We start from the raw sequence: 23629 nt of genomic DNA on the forward strand, positions 1-23629 counted from the left end.
CACCAAAAGTTCATTTATCGCTACATCTTCATTTCATGAATTAGACATTAACTTCTGTTCAATTTAATCAGAACTGCTGAAAGCTAGTAAAGTAAAATGTTTCTCAATAAATCCAGTTTTATTTAGTTCAAGGACATAGGACACTGGAAATAAGCCGAGAAGTTGTTCCATGATAGTCCTCAGTAACCAGGTTCCAGAAAATGGACAAGAATAAGCCTGATACTTGACTGCTATCATGTGATGTAGCTGAGAAAAGTTCTCATGTCTGAATTTAAGACTGCATTTTGGGGAAATCACATATCGGGATTATAAAAAATAATGCACATTACGTGCAAAAAATGTCACAAATGCCGACGTCTTACCTTGAGTAGCTTCATGAGACCTTCCAACTGGACCATTAGCTCCCGCCGGCTCTCCTGCAGCGCGGACATCCTCTGCTCCAGCTCGTCCTTGCGCTGTCTGAGAAAGCGCAGTGGGCATCAGAAACAGCCTTCAACCGCGAGTCACTCACACTTCCCCACCTCGTGGGACCTGTGGACCCCCAGGAAAGGGCATCTCTGGGGGTTGGACATGGTTACTAAGCAGGGAAATGTCCAATGACTGAACAATTACAGCTCTGAGGTGTACAATTATTTGTTAGAAGTCATACTAAAATAGAATTAAAATCCTTTAGACACTTCTCCCCTTTTATGCTGGATTAGCTTTAGATAAACTCTTTTTTTTTTTTGAAAATATTTTTATTGATTTCAGAGAGGAAGGGAGAGGGAGAGAGAGAGATAGAGACATCAGTGATGAGAGAGAACCATTTATCAGCTGCCTCCTGCACGCACCACACTGGGAATTGAGCCTGTAACCCGGGCATATCGCCTGACCGGGAATCGAACTGTGACTTCCTGGTCCATAGGTCAACGCTCAACCACTGAACCACGCCAGCTGGCCAAGATGAACTCTTTTCTTAATACTTACTATGTCATGGCCCCTGTGCTATGCCATTGGGTTTTCTTGACACAACAAATCAAAACCAAACCATCACCGGAAAAGGCCAATCCCCATCCAGCCGGTGTGGGTCAGTGGTTAAGTGTTGACCCATGAACCAGGAGGTCATGGTTCCATTCCTGGTCAGGGCACATGCGGAGGTTTCAGGCTCAATCCCCAGTGAGGTATGTGCAGGAGGCAGCCAATCAATGATTTTTCTCTCATCACTGATGTTTCTCCTTTTCCCTTGCCCTTCTTTTTCTCTAAAATCAACAAAAATATATTTTAAAAAAAGAAAAAGAAAAAGGCCAATTCCACAAATTCTCCAAGCCCAAGAATCCTTTTATAAATTTCACAGAAAACACTCATTACCTTAATATTTGGAAATTGGATTTAGAAAAGTACATTTTCCATCTGTTCCATCCTTAGTATGCAAAGTAGTGCCTTTCAGAGGCCAAATATTAATGGTGCATAGTTATTATAGTCAATCTAATTTTTTTGGTTTGCATTAAGTGAAGTCAGAATAAAGAAATTCCTATATAATTGTTTTAACTAAAAATAATCTACAAGGGTTGTCTTTGCTTAATTTTATTTTGTTTTGTAGAACAATTAAACTGCCAACAAGAATGGAACTGTCATGCATGACAATTTATACTCTTATCATTGATGTTGACACTTAGAGGTATCAAAAATATCTTTAAGAGGGGGAATAAATGAAACAGTATGAAGGTGAATATTAATGGCTCACATTTCTGAAATCAATTTAAAATTTGACTATTTAATGACATCTCTTTTCTTACCCTAAAGGCTTCTCTGTCCGAGTCTGAAATATTGGAACTTATATTTTAACAATGTGTGGGTGTTTTAACCATATGTGCATCAATGTAGGGATGGACATGCCCCGTCTCAATGGCACAGACACCATATCAGGTGGAGCGACAGCAGGGACTCTGCAATAAAACACTGACAATCTGAAAATGAACTGCCACGCTGAGTCAGGCCAAGGGCTCATCCTACTGAAGGCTGCTCTGTGAGAGGACAGGCTATAGCGATAAATCAGACACCTCTAATTTGCTGTCAGATAGGCTCACTCTATAACGAATGATGATTTTAAAACTTATAAACATACCTCAACTCTTTTTGAATATATTTTCAGCTTTTATTACCACTTAAGGCTTCCTACCAGAGCAATCTTTCCTTTGATTTCCTTAACAACTGCCTCTTTCCTGAATCCCGTGGATAAGGGATAGCAATTCTATGCAACAGTGAACGGGGGCAGAGTGCACGGGAAGTGTTGGGTTAGCACACAGACATGCCTAGCGGATCATCCTAGTTAGCGGTTAGCTCTGGCTTGCAACCTTGCCTTTCAGCTTTGTTGTGGCTAAAGCGAAAAGGAAAATATGATCACTTAGAAAGGTCATCGTGCTCTTAAGATAAAAAACAGACTATGATTTCACGAGCAGCAAAGCTCTGCTCCGTTCTCCCTTCTCCCGTCCCTGAGCTGAAAGAATGTTGTGCTGTTGGTTTCTCAACAAAGGGCCCAGGAAGGAGGTAATGGAATGAGAAGACCTCTCTCAGAGCCACAAAAAGGCGTTTCTCTGGCTGTTTCACTTGGCTGCCCCTCAATGTGAGCGAAGGCCAAGTAACTATGCAAGAGGCCATTGTCCTGGAGTGCTTTCAAAATATGACATGATGAAAGAATAAAGCTTAGAACACTGGGAGCTGGGTTTCTTAATCTGGGGTGTCAGGGTATCTGTGAAATCCATGCATTGTGAAAGGGCTTAGCACAGAATAAGTGGTTTATAAGTTCCTAGAGAAATGTTCTTTTTTTAAAATATGGTTTTATTGACTGTTAGAGAGAGGAATAGAGAGATAGAAACATTGATGAGAGAATCATCTATCAACTGCCTCCTGCATGCCCTCTACTGGGGATCGAGCCCGTAAGGTGGGCACGTGCCCTGATCTGGAATGGAACTGGTGATCTCTTGGTTCATGGGTTGAAGCTCAACCACTGAGCCACATTGCCAGGACAAAGAAATACTCTTAAAGGGAGGGTATTTCTTCCAGGCAGAAGAAATGTATAGAGCAGTGGTTCTCAACCTCGGCTGCACATTAGAATCACCTGGGAATCTTTTTAAAATCCTGACTTCTGGGCCTCATCCTCCGGAAATTCTATTTCTTTATTACTAATGTTGTGGCCCCACCCCATCACAAAGAAACAGAATTTAGGGAGGGTGAGGCCCAGAAATCAGGATTTTAAAAAGATTCCCAGGTGATTCTCATGTGCAGCCGAGGTTGAGAACCACTGCACTAGAGTATGGAGACAGGAAAGCAAATCAGCTGGGGTCAGGTGTCTCAGGCCTCAGGTGTCGGGCACCAGCTGACAGTGAGGGCCAGAGGTACATGGGTTCTTGCAAGTCAGACTCCTTCGTGTAGCTCTAGGCTCAGCTGGGGTCATGGGATTACCAAGTCAGGACCAGAGGGAAGAAATGTCAGTTGGAAAACTCAACAGTGACCCAGGCACATCAAGATGCCTTCCCAGCCTGGATTATCCAAATGGAACCAAATACTTTGGAAAGCAAATGCTCACTGGTGGGAACTGATGAAAATGCTTATGAAAAAGTCCTAGTCGTCATCCCTCCGCTAGAGAATGGGACAGCCAGTAGAAGAGGCAGAAAGGACCTTTCAGGTGGAGAAACATACTCAGATATGCAGATGAAGGACCACTCTGCTTCCAGGTTGCTTTACTCAGTTATATTTCTGCATGTATCCAACTTAATTTCCAACTTGTGAGCTTGGAGGGCCTACACCCGTGGTCGGCAAACTGCGGCTTATGAGCCACATGCGGCTCTTTGGCCCCTTGAGTGTGGCTCTTCTTAAGCCTTAGGAGTACCCTAATTAAGTTAATAACAATGTACCTACCTATATAGTTTAAGTTTAAAAAATTTGGCTCTCAAAAGAAATTTCAATCGCTGTACTGTTGATATTGGCTCTGTTGACTAATGAGTTTGCCGACCACTGGCCTACGCCATCCTATTTGGTGAAAGATACTTTCTAACAGTCAGTCCTTTTATATGTCTTTGAGGAGGAGGAGGATGTGAAACGTCACTTTGTCCGTTTCGCTTTCACCCTTTCTGGGGATGGTGTGGTAGAATGTGCAAGAATTTCCAATCCATCTCTCTGAAGATAGACCAGAAATCAAAAAGGTTGAAAAGGAAGAATCCCTGTTTCGTCCGTTAACTTGTTTAGTTATTCTAAAGTATGATGCGATCTCAGCGGCCCCACCAGATGCGGGCTCTGTAGATTTCCTTTCCAAAACTCAGATTTACTTCCTGTGGAGGGCTGGGTCCCACCAGCCAGGGGCTTGGGTCCCAGCCAAGGGCAGGCAGGTCCTGCAGGCTGGGCCAGGGGTGCTGCCGGGCTCAGATGTTGACATGTCTGAAGAGCAGGGTTAGAGTGGAACCCCCGGAAACATCCATGACTCCCATCAGTAGGTATTCGGTAAAAAAACGGAGCCAAACAGGACCTGTTTCATTTAGTCTCTTCATATGGAGAATAAATGACAGTCTAATTCTGGCAAAGGGTTCTGAAAAGAGGCAGCAGTAGGTGGTTTTGTTGTGTGAACATCACAGAGTGCACCTAACAGACCTAGATGGTCTACCCTGCACACCTTGGCCACATGGTACCGCCTACTGCCCCTAGGCTACACGCCTGCATAGCATGTTCCTGTCTGTACAAAGCAATGTGAGATTAAGTCAAGCACAAGACAAAATGGTGCCATCCAGAGACAAAGTAAATACAGATGCGTGAGGCTGCTGCCGGCACAACATGGCACACTGCTTTACCGCAAACTGCTGTTTATAAGTAGAAAGAGTCTACGCTAAAACAATGATAGAAAGTATAGTATTGTAACTACATAAGGCGGTAGCATGGTCGTTCATCATCATCACGCATTATGCACTGTACATAGTCGTATGCGCTATACTTTTACCTGCCTGGCAGCTCAGCAGGCTGGGCGACACCAGCATCCGCAGCAACGCACTGTGCCACTACGATACGATGGCTGCGACATCACTAGGCAACAGGAACGTTTCAGCTCCATTACAGACTTACGGGATCACCGCCGTCTCTGCGGTCTGCTGTCCACTGAAATGGCTCTACGTGGCACGTCACTATACTAGTACTTACACAGCACGCCCCAGAGCTAGGAAATACTTGGCACCCAAACCGAAAGATGGAAAGTGCGCTGCACTTGCTAACTGAAAGTGCCTGTGAAATGTGACATTTCTATGAGGGAATGCCTTTCAGTTTATGTTCGTTTTGTTTGCTACACAAATGGGCTTGAGCATGTGCCATACTCAAGGCAGGGAGGGAAGCCAGCTTGACACGGAGCCCAGGCATGACTTGCCTTTCGCCCACGGGTGCAGAGGGAGCCACGTCCTCACCCACTTCCTGCTACTTTCTACCTGAGGTTTGGGGGGGTTGAACCGGACGACCTAAGGTCCTTCCCAACTCAAATGCTTATGATGACAGAGGAGGTGGGCCCAGGCCTTGACACTCTATTGCAGCACAAGAAGGCGTGTGTTTTAAGATCTCTAAGTAAAGCTACTAGGGAACCAGATTTAGAGAAAACCAGACTCCCTTTCATGGGTTACAGGCACATTTTTAAGTGTAAAAATGTTTTGATCACTTGCATTATAAACACACTGTTGAGGGTACAAATAATTCAAGAAATCTGAGTTAAATTTTTTCCCAGTAAGAGATTTTGTTTCTGACCTAAAGAACGGTTTCCTTTCTCTATATCAAATGAAGGAATGAAATAGAAACAGCTTCTCCCTCAGCAATAAGGTGAGTGCAATGAAAAATACACGAAGGTCAGAAGTGGCGAAGGGCCCGCTGTTGGCTAGACTGCTAGGCCTTAGAAGACGCAGGCACCCGACTCCCTGAGACCCGTGGGCTCCTCTTACCTGAGGAGCCGCAGCTCGGCCAGCAGAGTGGGGTTTTGCTGCGCCTTCTCCGGGGTGGGCTGTGAGGCTTGTTCATGCTCCAGCCGCAGCCTCTGGATCTCCTGTAAGATTTCTCTTGGGAGAGAGGAGGAAGGTAAGAAACCAGGGTCAGTCAACGCTCAGAGCACCCAGGACCTCACATCTGGGCAGAGCAGCTCAGGGCCACCGGCGCAAAGAAGGGGTCACCCTACCTTTCTGAGCAGCACCCCCCGCCCGCCCCCGCCCCGCAACCCAGCAGTGTTTATGAGGCGTGGCTGGAGCTAGCGGGCCGTGTGGAGAGGTTCCGACTCCCTCTCGGGTCCATCCAGCTGTGAGGAGCCAGGCTGAGCGTTCTCACCAGGACCCACTCAGCCCTCTAGCAGGGAATATAACGCCGTGGGCACGTGCTCAGCTTTGAAAAGTGCACGGCTAACGGGACAAACACATACCTCCCTGTTCTTTATGATCCATGGACACCATAAAGGGGCTGCAACTTCCAGGCAGAGGTGCTTGGAAGGGAACTAGGAACACAGGGTGCTCCTTTCACAAAACGAAATGCCTGCACTCCCTTGCCAGGAGTGACACTGCTCTCACTGGAGTTATCTGAGAAGGTCCGGGGAGGCAAAGCTCTCTCTCTTTTTCTTAACAATGGATCCCAATGAGAGTCGCCTTAGAGGGAAAGGGGTTTTAAAAGGATTCACTGTAATTGCGTCTGTGACATAGGAGAGCTCTCGGTGTGACCTCTGTCAGGGGTGAGACACGTCAGTCTATGATGGATGTGGGGGACTGGGCTGCCCTGCATTGAGGTGAACGTCAGGCCGACCTTGAGGGATAGGAGACCCATGTGAGGCAAACGACCCCTAAGTGAGCTGGAAGCCATTAGCAAGGTCACAAGTCACATCTTCTTGGGGGAGGGGCTGGTCTCCCAGACCACACAATGCACAAGAGCCAGTAAGACAGAACAAAGTACCGAGAACGGAGGTGAACTTGGTGAGCCAGGGGGTGGCTTCTTCTTGGAAAGGTTAAATTTATGACTTCAACCTTTCTTTGGCTCCCCCTTGTGCTCCATGGTGAAAACATTTCTTTAAGATAAATACTCCGCAGAAACCCAATAGGTGAGAGGAAGGGTGCTCCTGGCCCTTCTCCCCGCTCTCCAGGCGCCTCTCTGGAGGCCCCAGGGTCTCATCGAGCTCAGCCTGAAAACCAGTGGCCGGATTGACGATCTCCAGGGCCAACATCCTGATACTCGGGGACTCTCCCTAGTTCTCTTCCTTGGTTGTAAGACTAGAACCGTGGCGGAGCCATGGAGCCCAAGGAAGGAGCAGCTCTGATAAGAAAAATCATGGTAAGACATGTAAGGAGAACTGAGTGCTTAGTCTACAAGGAACTATGCTGCCTTCTTTAACCGTATTTTATTTAACCCTCATAACAATGCTATTATTTACAGGTACTACTGTTGTCTGTTTCAGGCATGCGGACATCAAAGAACAGACCAGTGAAAGGACTTGCCCAAGTTCAATAGCACCTTAGTGGTGGAGGGGACCTGAACCCGAGCTTGTGAGCTCCGAAGCTCATATGCATCAGACTCCCTCCGTCTTTGGTACTTGCTCTGGCCGGTCTAGCCGGGGCTTCTCAGAACGTGGCCTTGAACATCCACGCAGGGGGAAGAGCCGAAGCATTTTAAAGCTTGACTGCGGGTTGTCAATGGGCGCGCACTTTGACCAAAAAGCCACTGCGGCCGAGCGGCGGAGCAGCCTACCGGTTCTTGTTCTCCAGCTCCGCGATGAGCTGCCTCTGCTGCTTGTTCGCGTCGATGGTGAAGGAGATGTCAGGAGCGCCTCTCTGCTGCGCTGGCTGCTGCAAAACACGAAGGTCACACGGTTCACTATCGAGGAGACAGCAATCGTGAGACGAGCAGCTGAGAAAAAGGAAACGATTTCTATCCCAACAAAAAAAGGCAAATATATACAAATTCAATGGCCATTCCTCTCCCAAGGACCAGGATCTGTGGGTCTGAAGTACAGCTAGGCAATGAAAAGCTGAACAGAATCTTTGGCAGGCAAATACACAGAACATAAAAAATTGTTTTTTAGCTTTCTGGTTTGAAGTCTTTGGGGAGCTATTTTATTCTGGCCATGCTGTTCCCATTGCAACGATCCTCTCAGTATATGTGGGCATAACAAATACTCACTGTTGAGATAACTCTTTTTCTAGAATTACTGTTCAACCACTGTAATATGCAATTAGAAATTTCATAGTTTTAAAGTCATAGTTAGTATGACTTTCTTTTCTTCTTCTTTTGGTTAATATACTTTTAGCATTTCTTTACATGTAATTTAACTCTGATATATATATGTGTCATGCAACCAGCTTTAACAATTGGTGTATATGTAGTCATAACTTTCTCCATTCTTATAAAATTATACATGTATATACAGATACAAATTAACTTCTACCAAATTATATATTATAAACAAATGAATCAATGATTAAATACACACACATAATATACTGTGTGTGTGTGTGTGAGTGTGTGTGTGTATGTGCATTTAGTCAAGGGTCAATTTGCCATCTACACTAATAAAAGAGAAAAATGGTAATTGTCGTACGGCGCTACCCTTTTCATTGGCTAATCAGGGCTATATGCAAATTAACCGCCAACTAAGATTGGCAGTTAACTGCCAACAAGATGGCGGTTAATTTGCATATGTAGGCACAATGCAGGGAGGCGAAAGGGAAAGCAGGAAGAAGCCCCCTGACACTGACAGTGATTGGAAACCCAGGGGGGAGCTAAGAGCTGGGGGGCAGGGCAAAGGCGGCCCTGCCCCTGAGCCATGATCGGAGAATCAGGCGCCTTTGCCGCCCTGGCCAGTGATAGCAGGAAGTAGGGGTGGAGCCAGCGATGGGAGCCTGGCATGGTCGAAGCTGGCAGTCCCGGGAGCTAGGGGTCCCTTGCCTGGGCCTAAAGCAAAGCCCACGATCGCGGGGCCGCTGCAGCTGCGGGTCCCCGCTGCCCGGGCTGGACGCCTAGGCCAGAGGCGTTAGGCCTGGGCAGGGGCGGAGCCTGCAACCGCGGGGAGCTGGGGGTCCCCTGCCCAGGCCTGACACCTATGCCGGAGGCCTCAGGCCTGGTCAAGGGGCCGATCCGGTGATTGGTGATCGGAGGGTGATGAGGGTCAACTCCTCTGTCTGAGGCATCAGGCCTGGGCGGGGGGCTGGGGGTCCCCTGCCCAGGCCTGATGCCTGGGCCAGAGGCATCAGGCCTGGGTGGGGGGCGGAGCCGGGGATTGGGGGGGTTATGATGGTCCCCTTGCCCAGGCCTGAAGCCTGGGTCAGAGGCGTCAGGCTTGGGCGGGGGGTGGAGCAAGCGATCAGAGGGAGATGGGGGTCCCCTGCCCAGGCATGATTCCTGGGCCAGAGGCCTCAGGCCTGGGTGGGGGCCAGAGCCAGTGATCGGGGGGAGATGGGGGTCCCCTGTCCAAGCCTGACACCTCTGGCCGAGGCATCAGGCCTGGGCAAGGGGCCGATCAGGCGATCGGAGGGTGATGCGGGTCTACGCCTCTGGCCGAGGCATCAGGCCTGGGCAAGGGGCAGAGCCAGCAATCGGAGGGGTCTGGGGGTCCCCTGCCCAGGCCTGACGCCTGGGCCAGAGGCATCAGGCCTGGGCTGGGGGCAGAACCAGTGATGGGGGGAAATGAGGGTCCCCTGCCCAGCCCTGACACCTCTGTCAGAGGCGTCAGGCCTGGGCAAGGGGCCGATCCTGCGATTGGAGGGTGATGGGGGTCAATGCCTGAGGGCTCCCAGTATGTGAGAGGGGGCAGGCTGGGCTGAGGGACACTCCCCCCCCCCCACACCCAGTGCACGAATTTCGTGCACCGGGCCCCTAGTTGTTCTATAAAAATACTGTCAGATTCTCCAGGTCTGTTCCCTGCAGGTCGATGGGGGAGGGGACTGGACAATAGATGCATGCCCAGGAAGGTCTGGGTTACATGGGAAAGTGCTTGTCTGTCAATCACACCTGGGAGGGAGTCATTGGGGGTTGAAATCTGAGATACTTAAGTCCTAACCAAAGGGAATTCTCTCTCTCGGCCTCTAGACTCTTGTTGCAGGGGAAGCCATGTGGGCTCCACACACTGGATTTAATAGACGGGGACTAGCTTAATGCTATGTGGACACGGCTCCACCGTGGACCAAAAACTTTAGACACTGGCTTGCTTTGCTTCTAGCTCTGCTGAAGCCCCAGCTGCACCTCGTCCAGGACTGGTTGAAGGGAAATGGGACTTTGGAAACCGAGGGATATAATTTCATGTGAATAAAAACCACTCATTTAAAAAATAGGGTTAGATTATGTATACGTCACTGTGTCTTGTTTTCCTTGCTCTACAGTACATTGTAGAAATTTCTTGATGTCAATATTTACTGCTTTTAAACCGATTAAAAAAATCTTTCTACCAAAGAATGCCAAAGTTTTAAACATGGCACCCATTGCCTAAGCCTGCTTGTTACCGTCCGGAAGGGTGATTGTAGGAAAGGTTAAGTGTGGTAAATGTCTGGCTTTTGTAAAGCTTCTCTATAATTTTTTAATTAGCAGGTTTTTTAAAAGAGAAATGATTTGAAAAAAAGAATTAAGAAAAAGACATAAAGAGAAACGATTTGTGTTGCTAAGGAAGAAGTCTGAGGTTCTACGTTTTATATCCAAATGTCTTTCTCTAGCTAAGTCCGCACATGGCAGCTTTGACCTGTGACCCAGGTTTTTCTTCTGACTTCATTGCATACTTTTCTCTTTCTCGTACATATTTTACCCATTATTGATAAAAGTAGAAACTTATCTGGGGTCATTGCTTCGCTCTTTATATTAAGCAATCCAGAATTATCCAGAGAAATCGGGCGTGAGGCTGTCTTAGCAATGTCGTAACAGAATAACTCAAGCTACGATCTCTGGTACCAGAGTGATAGCTGAGAAGGGAAAAGATGGAAGGAGTGGGAGGCCAGACCATTCTTAGGTCTTGAAGACAACACAGTAGCAACTCCTGAGCTCTGCAGCTGTAGCACCGACTATAAGCAGGGTTGGGGAACCTTTTCCTGCTAAGGGCCATTCGGATATTTATAACACCATTCGCAGGCCATACAGAATTATCAACTTAAACATTAGCCGCTATATTTGGTCAAACATTTAATTAACTCACCCCTAATGCCTTGGCAGGGCCAGACCAAATGACTTCCTGGGTCATAGAAGGCCAGACGTTCCCCACCCCTGAGCTATAGGATCGACAATGAACACAACATCCTCTCACTCACACTACTTACAGACGAAGTGGACTCTGCCGCCAGTCTTGCCGCGTACCTGGCAATCAGCCTGTGTTCCTCATCAAGCCGGTTTGAGCTCTCCAGCATACTATTGAGAACAGAGCGAGGAGACTGTTAGGCGACGGGAAAGATGGATACATTCCTATCACCACCAAGGGGGTTGCTATTTCAATGTTTCAGTGCACAAATTTGAAAACTATATAAAATCCTGTTAGGCTAATGATCTCAGACTTGGATTTATAACATGAATCCATAACATGAATCTAGTATGTGGCCTGGAAGGTCACCTATAAATCCTGTCTCACTCACTGCAATTGTCTTGCTAAGAAAGCTCCAAAGAGGAGTGATGGTTCTGATGAACATTTCTGATGAAAGGATATTTTCTCTTTAATTTTATTGCTTTTGATATTTTTATTTCCTCATCACACAAGTAATACATGTATCAAATAGGCCTGTTAGAAAATATGGAAGCTAGATTAAAAAAAAAAAAGCAAACAACTGTGGTCAGCCTGTAGTGATTCCCCATTTCCTGGTATTCACTCTTGTGTGCAAGTCCCTCCCTTTAGTATGGGCTGGACTTACTGACTTGCTTCCACAGAATACAATATAAAATATGGCAGGAGTCCTGGAATGTCACTTCCAAGGTTAGGTTATAAAAGACCATGGCTTCCATCTGGGGCATGTTTTCCCTCTTTTGGATTGCTTGCTCTGTGAGAAGCTCACTGCCATGCCATCCGGTGGCCTATGGAAAGGCCCATGTCATGAGGCGCCGGAGCCAAGCACCTTGTGAATGAATTCACATGGGCAGAGCCTTCAGATGAGATCACAGCCCCAGCCAACAGCTTGATGGCAACCTCATGAAAATCCTCTTGAGCCACAGGCCCCTCCCTGTGGGCAGGGGAGGAAGGGACCCAAGAATCTGCATTTCTAACAAGCTTCTGAGATCCTCTGGTATTGCTGGTCCAAGGACACTTTGAGAAGCAAGGACCTAGAAGATCTTGAAAATAAGATGGAACATCTAAACTATATAAAATAGATCATTTTTTCATGAGCATTTAACTGATAGCCATGTAGTATGTGTGCTATTTTCCAAACATTCCCTTATGACAGGAAATTTTAGGATTTCAGGTTGACATAGGTATAGTATTGATCCCTGTGGATTGACATTTTAATTAGCATACAAAAGACTTGCAGTAAGAAAATAATTTCAAAGCGAAAGGAGTTAGTTTTGGAAAATTGATGCTGTAAAGCCGACGTTTGTCTTTATAACGCGGTATGTGCACTCCGCAGTGGCTGAAAGCAATAACTGAACTTCTCGTTGCAGCTTTAATGAGAAAGGAAGTTCCACTGCCTTTGCTTTAAACATAAAACTACCCACAAAGAAGCAATTTAATTGGATTTTAACATGTGTATCATTTCTGGCTGTTGCATCAGCGACTGTAAGCCGACTTAAACACTGTGTAGAGAACAGGGCCCGTTGCTCCAAGCCCAGGGCGACGATGTGCTTGACGGCCTGAAAGTGACTTTGTCAAAAACATTTGTGAGTGTTTTGGTAAATAAATAATAAAAAACCTTGATAAAAAAACCCCTCACCATCCAAGTGTCTTTTATTATGAATGGCCAGCAAGTAGGTATAAACAATAGGAAGGTTACGTAAAAAAGCCTCCTGGAAATGTAAGACGTGAAATTATGGGATTCAGCCGAATAAGCTATAATTCATCCTCCATACTTTTCCTCCCCAGCACTGACCAAAAGAGGGGTGGAGTGATATATTTCCCCTTTGTGCACACAAAGGATTTATGAGTCCACATGTGCCATTTCTGTATGTTCAAATTATACAAGAGTGAATGAGGCATTTCTCTGATAAATTCCATTATTTCAAGACTTCAATTACAAATGGTTGAAAATGAATGGCCAATAATCCCTAAATCATTAAAGAAATATGGATTCCAACACTTGCTCTATCCCTGGCTATTCATTTCAAGACTTTAGAATCAGTAATCTTGCTACAAGACTATGATGAATTAAAAAGGGGCTGCTCTGTAGACTGAATCTTGAATGGTAAGATCTATTATTTTGAAAGCTCTCCAGCCTCTACCTTAAATACATGGCCAGTGGCTGCTGCTAGTGGTTGAAAATGGCACTCTAGGACACTCAAGTGGCCCAGCTAAGCGATGGCTTAGTAAATTATGATTTAGCAAAGATTTCTGGGAACTCAGGGTTTATTCACATTTTTGGTTTGTTTCTCTGCAGTCTTGTTCTGACTGCCAGTGTGGGAAAGTCAACCAAATAATGTCACCCAAAGGCCACCAGACCAAGTGGTATCTTTTCCCTTTACATTTTTTCCATTTGTTGAAATGATGATGGGAATTTTATCACCAGAGATTAATTTTTAAGGTCATTAGGCCTCAGGTACTACCTTCTATTAAATGGAAATGGCTAACAGGAGGATTATTGCCTAAGAAAGCATGGTCAGTAACGCCCAGTGGAGGATTGCTTTAGGAGGTTATGGCCTATGTTTTGCAGTTGGTTGAGAGCAAAACACTACAGAGAGCCCTGTTCAGGCTGTCTGGAGTCAGTGAGCAGAAGTGAGGGCGGAAAAGAATGAAGTGATACTGGGGTCCGGGAAGTGACTTTATGGGACTGAGGATTGAGGAGGGAAATGAAGGAACTCTCAATGCTTCAACTGTTGGCACTTTACTGACAGGTTTAAAAGGAAAGTACAGGAAATCATAAAGTGGCAATCTTCATGGATAATAATAATAAAATCTGCATAAGAATGGCTTCTCTATAGGGGTGTCTTCCAATGCCTTTATTGAGACCTTAACAACCCACTATGTCATAATCATGGACAAGGCCCTACGTTCTATCTTCTACAAACTCCCAAGTTCCTCCACTTTCTTCTATCCCAGCTGTCACCAATGTGCCCCAGGCCACAGTCATCTTTGCCTGAATTAGTGTAAAGGCCTCTCAACAGGTCGCTCTGATTTTAGATTTAGTCTTCCCTCCAATTCATTTTCTATCCTGCAGTCAGTGTGATCGTTTAAAAATGAGGTTGGCTCTAACAGTCTTATGCATGAAACCCTTCTCTAGGTTCTCATTTTTGAAATTCTTAAACAAGATGTATAAGGTCCTGCATCACTTAGCTCTATCTTTTACCCTGGTAACTCGGTAGCCTTACCAAATAAGCACCTCAGAGGGACCATATTCTCTCTGCCCTGGGTAATCTCTCTGCCTCCTCCACACACCCCCACCTGGCTAATGCCTCTTCATCCTGCTGTTGGTTCTAGTTGCCATTTCTTACCTTTACCTCCAACCTCCAAATTCAGGTTCATAGCTTCTCATGTATTCTACAGTAGTCTGCACTGCCCTTGTTATAGCTGCTAGCCCTTTGCATTTTAATTGCCTTTTCACTTGTCTTTATCCTCTGCTAAACTGTAACTCCTTTGAGGGCAGAATGGTTCAATGTTTTCACCATTAGCACCGTGCATAGAACACAGCAAAAACTACCTAAGAACTAGTTGGACAAAAGAATGAATAAAGGTTAGCTCTCTTAGCTGGGACTACCATGGTCTTTGGTCCACCTCTTCTATCTTTCTGGGCTCTGCATGCATCCTCAACACTTTGAGAAAACCAGAAGAGTACAGATGAAATACTGTACGTTAATACTAGCCATGCTATCTAAAATGGAACTGTGGAATATTCACTTTGGGTAGAGTTAAACAATTGGGATACGTTGCATGACCGCATACAGATTCCTTATCTGCTTTGTATAGGTGCTAAAGTTAATAAAAATGTCATTATGCTCACTCATATTCATTATCAGATCTTTACTCCCAATTGTGGCAAATTCTCTTCTGGTTCACATTCGTTGCTATTGTTTTAAGGATTAGGACAGCAGATGGCGTCTAAAAGGGGTTAAGATCCCACTCAAAAGAAATGCTCATTCTTAGAAGGGGTGAATAACTGTAGGGATGTTATAAAAGAGTGGGTGGGAGGTTGGGCTGGACCATTTCTGGGTTCAACCCTCAGCCTTCACACTTACTAGCTGTGTGACTCAGGGCAAGTCAACCTCTTTGTGCCTCAGTTTTCTTGTCGATATGACAGGGGTAATACGGTAACTTACTTCATGGCTAAAAACTCGGAACCCACATAAAGTGTTTAGACTAGTGCCAGTGCACAGGGTAAGACTCTGTGCGAGAATTCTTTCTACTCTTCCCTCTATGGTGCAAAAATTGCTATGACAATGTTTGCGCCATAACTTCCTTACCTATAAATTAGGTTTCTGCTCAAGCAAATGTGACTGGTTACTGTTCAGTATTCTAGTTTATACCAAAAAGGAGAAAGACGGTTAAGATGAATCAATGACAGAGTTTATAGAAGCAATAGGTGGTCTTTGTAACTCTGATTTCCTAGACAAAGGGGGGAGTTAGATTGACAGTGATAGCCTTCTCTTTCTTTTCCTTGCTTTTGCAAGCAAAGCTACACACTGCCATGAATTTCTAATCAAAATGTCCTTTTTGCACAATTTATCCAACAACATATGAGTCCACATCCCATTCTGAGTTCTTTATTTTAGCACACTTGGAGAAAGCGTACTCTGAAGTTCATTCATTCAACAATATTGAACACACAAGAGCTATCAGTTCATTTCTATCATATTATAATGGACAGGATTTACCAAATAGAATTTTAAAGTCTTTTTAGATGCCTCCAGTCCTATTCAAAATCAAGGGAGGTATTAACATTGAGTTATTCCCATGTGCCCAGTACTACACTAGCTAATTTACATCTATAGCCTCATCAGATTGGTAGTGTCACTCTCATCTTCCATGGAAACTTAAAATGAATCTATAACAGAGAAGGGAACACATCTTAAAATCAATTTATCACCTGATTATGCTGAGAAAACCTCTGCGGATACAACATAGCCAATGCAGATATGTGATATTCTTCAAATTTTTATTTCTAGCCTCCTAAGGAAATACCTTTCTCAGAAGTCTAGTTCTATAACTATAGCTCCTAAACATTTCACAGAAGAAAGGAATAGTGTTAACAAGGAAATGAAACTCATATAAAAGAGACACTGACAGTTAGTGTAGATAACTTCTCTTTCCTTTCAATAGGTTGCAATCTACTTATATTTTTTCAAAATCAACAACATTTACAGAAAAAGGTAAAATCATAGCCTACACATTAAACATATTCAAGGCATATGATTCAGTGAATTCAATGTTGGACTGAGTTGTGTCTCCCCAAATTCATGTGTCGAAGCCCTAATTCCAGTACCTTACAATGTGACTGTGTTTAGTGATAGGGCTTTTAAAGCGGTGATTAAGTGGGGTCATAAGAGTGGGGCCCTATTGAATATATGACTATTGTCCTTATCAGCAGAGGAAGGGAACTAGGAATATGAAAGCACAGAGAAAAGACCATGTAAAAGACCACATAAGGAGAAAGCAGCCATCAGCAGGCCCAGGAGAGAGCCCGCAGGAGAAATCAACTTTGCCAGCACCTTGGTCTTGGATTTCCAGCCTCCAGAGAGCAAATATCTGTTGTTCAAGTCACACAGCGGGTGGTATTCTGTTATAGTAGCCCCAGAAAACGAATACAAAACTTTCAATCTTTCAATTTTGCTCCCATCACTTGCTTTTCTCACTCACATCAGTGAATTGCTGGTGTTTGTCTTTATCCACATGTACCACCTCTCTCTAAGTCAAGCTTAATACGTTATACTCTTACATCAAATGTTTAAGGGCTAATTTATAATTGGTGATACTTTAAATAGTAAAAATATTTATTTTACTAGTAAAAAAAGATTTTCTGAGGACTCCCAACAATTTTTCTTAGTGTGAGAGGGAATTCTGTACTCTAGCACTATGGATATTCTACAACACCAACAGATGTTTATTGGCCACCTACTACGTGCCAGGCACTGTGCAAAATGTCAGAGATATGATGGTGAGCAAGTCAGAGAAGGCCCTGTACCATAAAGGGGAAGATAGATAGTAAAGCAAGCAAGCAAGCAACCAACCAATGGTTGCAGTTCTAGTAAGAATGAAATAAATAGTATGCCATGATAGAGACTAATCTAGGAGACCCACCTGAGGAGGTGCCTTTAATCTGAGACTGGAAGCCTGAGTAGGAGCTGGTGCATGTGTGTGTGTGGAAGGAGAGGGCAGGGGAAAAATGGGGACGGATGTTCTAGGCATAGGAAAGATCTAGCATCATGATCTTGAGGCAGTTTTAGGAATAGTTTTTAGGAATCGATCAAAAGCTGATGTGACTAAGTATTGCGATTGAGTGGAAGACCCCTTGGCAGCTGAGGAGGAGAGGCGGGTAGGCAAGAGCTAGTCCCACACAGGCTTCCAGGCTGAGGTGAGGGGTCCGAGTTGTAAACTGAGTGCAAGAGGAATCTATTCAAGGGTTTCAAGCAGGCAAGCCGAGAAAAATTTGGACCTCAGATATGTATCCTAGACCTCGGCATAAAATACACAATTTCTTGTACTTGAGAAAAAATACATATGCGGAACAAATTTTACCCTGGTTATGTGAGATCAGGGGTCTGAGTCACAACAATTGATCTTGACATCAAAGTACAGACTGTAGCCTTTAATTGTACCCCTCCCTCCCTCACACAGGGGGAATGGTAAGTATTAAGGATATAATTATGATAAGAGTTGGAAGTTCTGGGCTGGTTTTGGATCCTTGGGCCTGCCTGCCGCGGTCAGTCCTTCTAAACCGCTTGTAAGCCCAGGCACTTGATAAGCTTCAGGGAAGGGCAGAAAAAGCCCTCACTCTATATTTCGAGACCCCGCCTCCCCCGTTGGAGAAGGTGCTTGAAAACACGAAGGCTTTTAAAATGTCACTGGATTAGGAAGACAGCAGACTTCTCCCTGGAGCTACAGTTATTTGGCGTCTCTGACATCACAACCAACCCTGACACAGCAGTGTTTCTTTCATTTAGCAGCAGACTATTGACAAATGAGTCCGTTTCTCACTGTGTTAAGCAGTTCCTATTTTGTAAAGGACCCCACATAGTTAACCAGGAGCACATATGAATAATTATGAAAACAGATCTTTTAGCCAAGAACAGCTCCTAGGTTCCTATTTGTAGACCATCTCATGAAGAGGCACAAACAGGGAGGCCGAGGAATGACTGGAACTTGGAAGGGATCTTATGTCAGAAGCCCCGTGTGCAAGCCCTTGCTAGCATGTGACTGTGGATAAGTCACTTCCTGTCTCAGAGCTTACATTTTCTTATCAGTGAAATGAAAGTAATAAGGTCTACACTTAAAGGGCTTCGACAAGCGAGCCAAACGATGTGTGGGTAAGGGCTCCGTAATTTTTGAAGCTCTTCATGAATGTGCAATTTATTCATATTCAGGTGCTGTGGTGAGATACAAGAGACTGAAGACAGAACATTTGCCCCTTTTAAGCTTATGATCAAAATGAGCAATCACAAGGCAGAGAACTAAATACATACACTCTACCAGCTACCATTCCTGTTATCACAATGTGCTCAAAATATCTGTGAAAGTACAATGAAGTAACACAGTGGGATATGTGATTTTAGGAAATAGATGTGTGGTGGACGCAGTGTGGAGGACTGTCCAGGAAAGCTTTCTGGGGCATATGTACATGTAGGTTCATAAGAGGCAGTGTATCCTAGTGGTTATGAGCTTGGACTCAAGTGGCTAATGACCAAAATCCCTGCTCCACTCACTGTTCAGTGGCCATGTGACTGGAAAGTCCTGTAACTCTCATAATTGCTACCGTTACTTCTCTATAAAGGAGGGACGATAGCATTTACTCTATAGGCTTGCTTTAAGGGCTAGGGGAAATTATGCAAATAATTATGTGATTAATTTATGTAATTATAAAGTATGTAAATAATTTATATAATTATAAATTATGTAAATAATACATGCACTATTATGTAATTTGTGTATGATTATGTCATTTATGCAATATTACATAAATAAAGCTTTTAACAGCTTAGCCTGAGGCAAGTGCTTTAAAAATACGGCAGCTCTTTGATTATTACCATTATATAGCTCACCATAATTGAATGATGGTAAAAATTATAGCTATAATGATGATAAAGGAGGTGAGAGATCACTAACACTCATATAATCGTGGCCGGCGTGGGGAACTGTTAGGAGCTAATTAAACAGAAAGGAACCAGAAGGAAGAATGAAAAATTCGAAAGATAAGTTGGAATTTTTTAAGGACAGAAAGAAAGCCATGAGAAATATGGGGGCAGCAGCCATTAAAATGGAGTCGGCTTCATGGATCAGTCTTAAATTCTGCTTTGTTTTCAAAATACAAGTCACACCTAGCTTTCCTCAAGGGGACACATGGAGTCTGCCGAGACAGTTTTACGGTCTTAAGTGGCCATCAAGTCACTGTGATTAATCACTTGAGTGGGGAAGAGGCTGCTGGTAACACTCTCTGAGCTCTCCTCTTGGAGACTTCTCCGTTACAACTTTGATTAAGGAAAGGTCAAAGGAAAGTGGTAGAAATAACCAGAGTGTCCTTAGAACCATGAGGAGAGGACACGGTGTGAGATCACATCACTGCCTTCAGACACGATTAAATCTTTATCGACTGCATTCTTCTTTAAAGATTAGTCATACAACTTATTTCCTTTTGTAATTCTGTATTTTTACTTTCATTGCTTCAGCCACCATATAACATGGGGGAACCAAACTCATTGGGAATAAGATTAAAGCAATCACTCTTTCCTCCTATAGTTTTGAGAGGCTGAGATGTGAGAAAGAGGAGAAACTGTTTGATCTACAAGCTTGGAAAAATTTGAACAAAGAGATGGGCTTAGCAGGAGAGCCCATTTTTATTTCCTAAAAGAGTAAAATTAAACTAATATGCCGGTCATATTTATAAAAATTCAAATTAAGATAAATATGTAACCATTAAATAAATGCTCATCAATGAATCACCTAAAATTATCTCATATACTAATTATGCAAAGAAATGATTCTAAGGCATCAGAAGCAGGAATAGGAAATAACTTTGGAAATAGTCAAGGGAAGAATGTTCTAGAAACAAAGAAGTGGCTAATAATACTGAGTGATGATGCAATGAGCATCAAGTGTTCATGGTATGCTTTCTGAGACATAGTAGTGAAAAGAGGGACCAGCTAATTCAAAGGCAGTTTAACCCATTGGCTCACTTAAAATTTACAACTATAAAAAAATCCATGGGTCCTCAGTTCAGAGGATATTAGAATTATTAAGCAAAATTAAAATATTTCTAAGGAACTGGTTTGCTAAACATGCTTGTAAAATAGTGGCCTAAACCAACCTGAAATATATGATATTTATGTAGTCTGTCCATATATTTTCATTCAAATTGAAAATGTACAATTATTATTAAAACAAAGTAACTAATCAATGGGAGGAATCTCTTATGTCACAATAAAAATAGGAAGAGGAAAACTTGACGAATGTCTTTATCCCAATATGTGGAGCTACCTGAATCCATACATGTCACACATCTGAAAGTAGGCTTGGCATATTCAGAGACTGGAAAGCAGGCTTTATCTGATGGCTACCCAGAAACATTTGTGAGGCAGAGAAAAGTCGAAAGACAATCACTGTTAAGGAAATGATTTCCAGGGTATGGCCTCATCCCATAACTTCCTCTTTTTCACATGTCAGCAGGGACATACCTGTCCTTGCAACAGGACAAATTCCTGCATCACCCTTGTGTGGTTCTCTGACGTGGCACTTGTAACACAGAACCGACTGTGGGACCCACATCCCTGCACCCACCTGAGCTGATCCTTAGCATGGAACCATTTGTACACGTTGTCCCTTCGGCTAACATATAATTCTATGGCACATTCGTGGGAAATATCCAAAATAACATTACAGAAGACATTTTCATGGAATCCGTTAAAAAGTGCCTGAGGGACACCTCTGGCATCAGTGACTTCGCCCCCTGCTGAGACTGCTGGTCAAGAGACGAGACCGTGTCCCTCTCTAAGGGCAGCCAAGCAGCCAAAGCTGCACTAACCATGAGGGGTTGCTCCGGAGCATGTTGACATACAACCCGATGAGCACATGTTCATCAGCCAGCCTGTCTGCCACATTCAGGCTGTACTGTATCCTGAAACAGGGCAGGAGGAGAGAGGGTGTTAGGAGAGGCGGGCAGGAAGAAGCAGAGCAGGTAGGAGTGCGTTTGTGCGTGCGGGTGGGGAAAAAGGCATTGGGGAAACCAAACAAGTAGAGGAAAAATAAGGGCTGTTCTATGCAAAACACAAGCAGAATCCAAGCCACAAAATCCACGATTGCATTTCACCAACTTGAAAAATACAGGCTGCCAGAAAACAGATTTGCAATCCTCACACCACCCAGGCCAAGGAATTCAGCTGGACGGTAAACACACGGCAAGCAAAGATTAAGTAACCTTTGGAGAATCAAACCTGAAGCTTAGTCATTTAAAAAAAGAAAAGGACGTCAGGGAAAGTGAACAACACAGACGTTTCTACTCAAAATCACTACTTGGTGCTGTTAATGGAGTTATAACGGAGCTGCTTTTACTAAATCAAACATGGTCTTTCAAACACACAGCATGTTGACAAAAGAAATCTCCATTTTTTCGTGCAGTTAATTCCAGATTCCAGTACACTCGGGCTTTAACTTACCCTTTGCCCTTCAGAAAAGCCGGAGCAGCCCTAGCCAGCAGTTTGTTCTGCTCTACTTCACTGTCCTTGGGAGGAGAGCTAGTTAATAAGACGGGAAAGCCAAGAAGAAGGTAAACACGGCATTGCATTCAAGAATAGAACTGGCGACAGAAACGCCCAAGTCTACCCGTGGAGCCAAGCTCCATTTGGACAGCTCTCTTGTTCTTTTGAAATGTTCAAGATGTTTCACATCTCCACAGAGTTGAACTAGGAGTAGAAACCTGGCCTGAGAACCATTCTTACAATTGCACAAACCACCACGATCCCAGATTTGACCTCTGCTCGTTGCTTAACAAATAGACTGCATTGTGCCTGGACAGAATGGAAATTCGTTCAGCATTCATGACAGATGATCATGTAAACAGCCCAATGGTTCGCTACCTCCTGCCAGCCTTTATATCTCAGTCAAGAAGTTTGCTTCTGCAGTCTTCCCTATATTCTCCAACTTTCTGTGTTGAATAGAAAGTTGAAAATTACCGAGATTGCAGTCTTATTAGAAGTGCTTTGTACTTTAAGCACCACATAGAGCAGTGATGGCGAACCTTTTGAGCTCGGCGTGCCAGCATTTTGAAAAACCCTAACTTAACTCTGGTGCCGTGTCATATATAGAAATTTTTTGATATTTGCAACCATAGTAAAACAAAGACTTATATTTTTGATATTTATTTTATATATTTAAATGCCATTTAACAAAGAAAAATCAACCAAAGAAATGAGTTCGCGTGTCACCTCTGACACGCGTGTCATAGGTTCGCCAGCACTGACATAGAGGGTTTCAGAAATCCCCAATTACACAAAGTATTACACAAAGTACAAATGCACACAAAACTGACTTTAAAAAGGAAATGATTAATGGTCTAGGAGAATGTATCTTCCATGATGAACTTACATTTTTTTCAGCATACTAATTTCCACCTTCTAAGACTATGAAACCTGCCTGTCAGGGCCAAATAGCCACTTTAAGCCATGATAGCTGGTGTTTCCCTATCATCCCACCAAAACAGCACCCCAAACCTGGTCTCCTGAAGCATATCCCTTTATGTTCATTTTCCCATAACTACCGTCTCCCTGTTGCCCAAGTACCTCCCCCAACTTTCTTTTTTGTAACTCAAGATTGCTGTACCTACTATATAATTAACCTCAGGTTCTTGCAAAACCACTCAAAACACTGTGTGGTAAATCAATGATTTCCCTGTCTTGTTATGCTTTCCTGCCCCTTGACTCCCAGAAATTGTGGGGATATTTGCTAAATCACAAGCTTAATTATAATCCCATGGGTACAACTTCTGATATTGAATGCGCAAGAAGAAAGAAAGGACCAGTAGAGAAAATAAATACAGGAGGGTCTATGAGGGGACGTGTTTGCTATAAACGACTCGGGTGAATCTTATGAGGGGAAGGCGATGTGTCCATAAAGCCCGTCCCCCCCACGTGACACCAATACGAGCTCTGGAGGAGTTCTGACATCAGTATGTGCAGGGCCAGGTCCAGGAAGAGAGCGGTAGGCCAGATTTTCTGTTGGTGGCCTTATTCTTTCCTTCTAACTCTTTGGGTCCTTCTCTCCTTCCTCTATTCCATTTATCTATCTCCCCTCTTCTCTTCTTTTTCTTCTTCTTCCCAAGTCCCTTCCCCCCTCAAGGGGATGAGCAGATGT

General features: G+C 44.1%; 1 protein-coding gene across 20 annotated transcripts in view; it reads right to left on the minus strand.

Moving 5' to 3' along the window:
- The window catches only part of DTNA (dystrobrevin alpha), a 308637-nt gene that overhangs the window by 26131 nt on the left and 258877 nt on the right, over window positions 1–23629 (minus strand). For 10 of the 20 annotated variants that reach the window (XM_059707355.1, XM_059707354.1, XM_059707356.1 and 7 more), the window contains 6 exons: window positions 21937–22014; window positions 21306–21398; window positions 11268–11355; window positions 7720–7817; window positions 5943–6056; window positions 363–459 (listed from right to left, as the gene is read on the minus strand). In XM_059707355.1, coding sequence (XP_059563338.1) covers window positions 363–459; window positions 5943–6056; window positions 7720–7817; window positions 11268–11355; window positions 21306–21398; window positions 21937–22014 — 568 coding nt within the window. The remainder of the gene's footprint in view (window positions 1–362; window positions 460–5942; window positions 6057–7719; window positions 7818–11267; window positions 11356–21305; window positions 21399–21936; window positions 22015–23629) is intronic. The other 10 variants (XM_059707363.1, XM_059707367.1, XM_059707368.1 and 7 more) reach the window with 2 other exon arrangements.

The sequence above is a fragment of the Myotis daubentonii genome, chromosome 8 (assembly GCF_963259705.1).
Source record: "Myotis daubentonii chromosome 8, mMyoDau2.1, whole genome shotgun sequence".
Classification (NCBI taxonomy): domain Eukaryota; kingdom Metazoa; phylum Chordata; class Mammalia; order Chiroptera; family Vespertilionidae; genus Myotis; species Myotis daubentonii.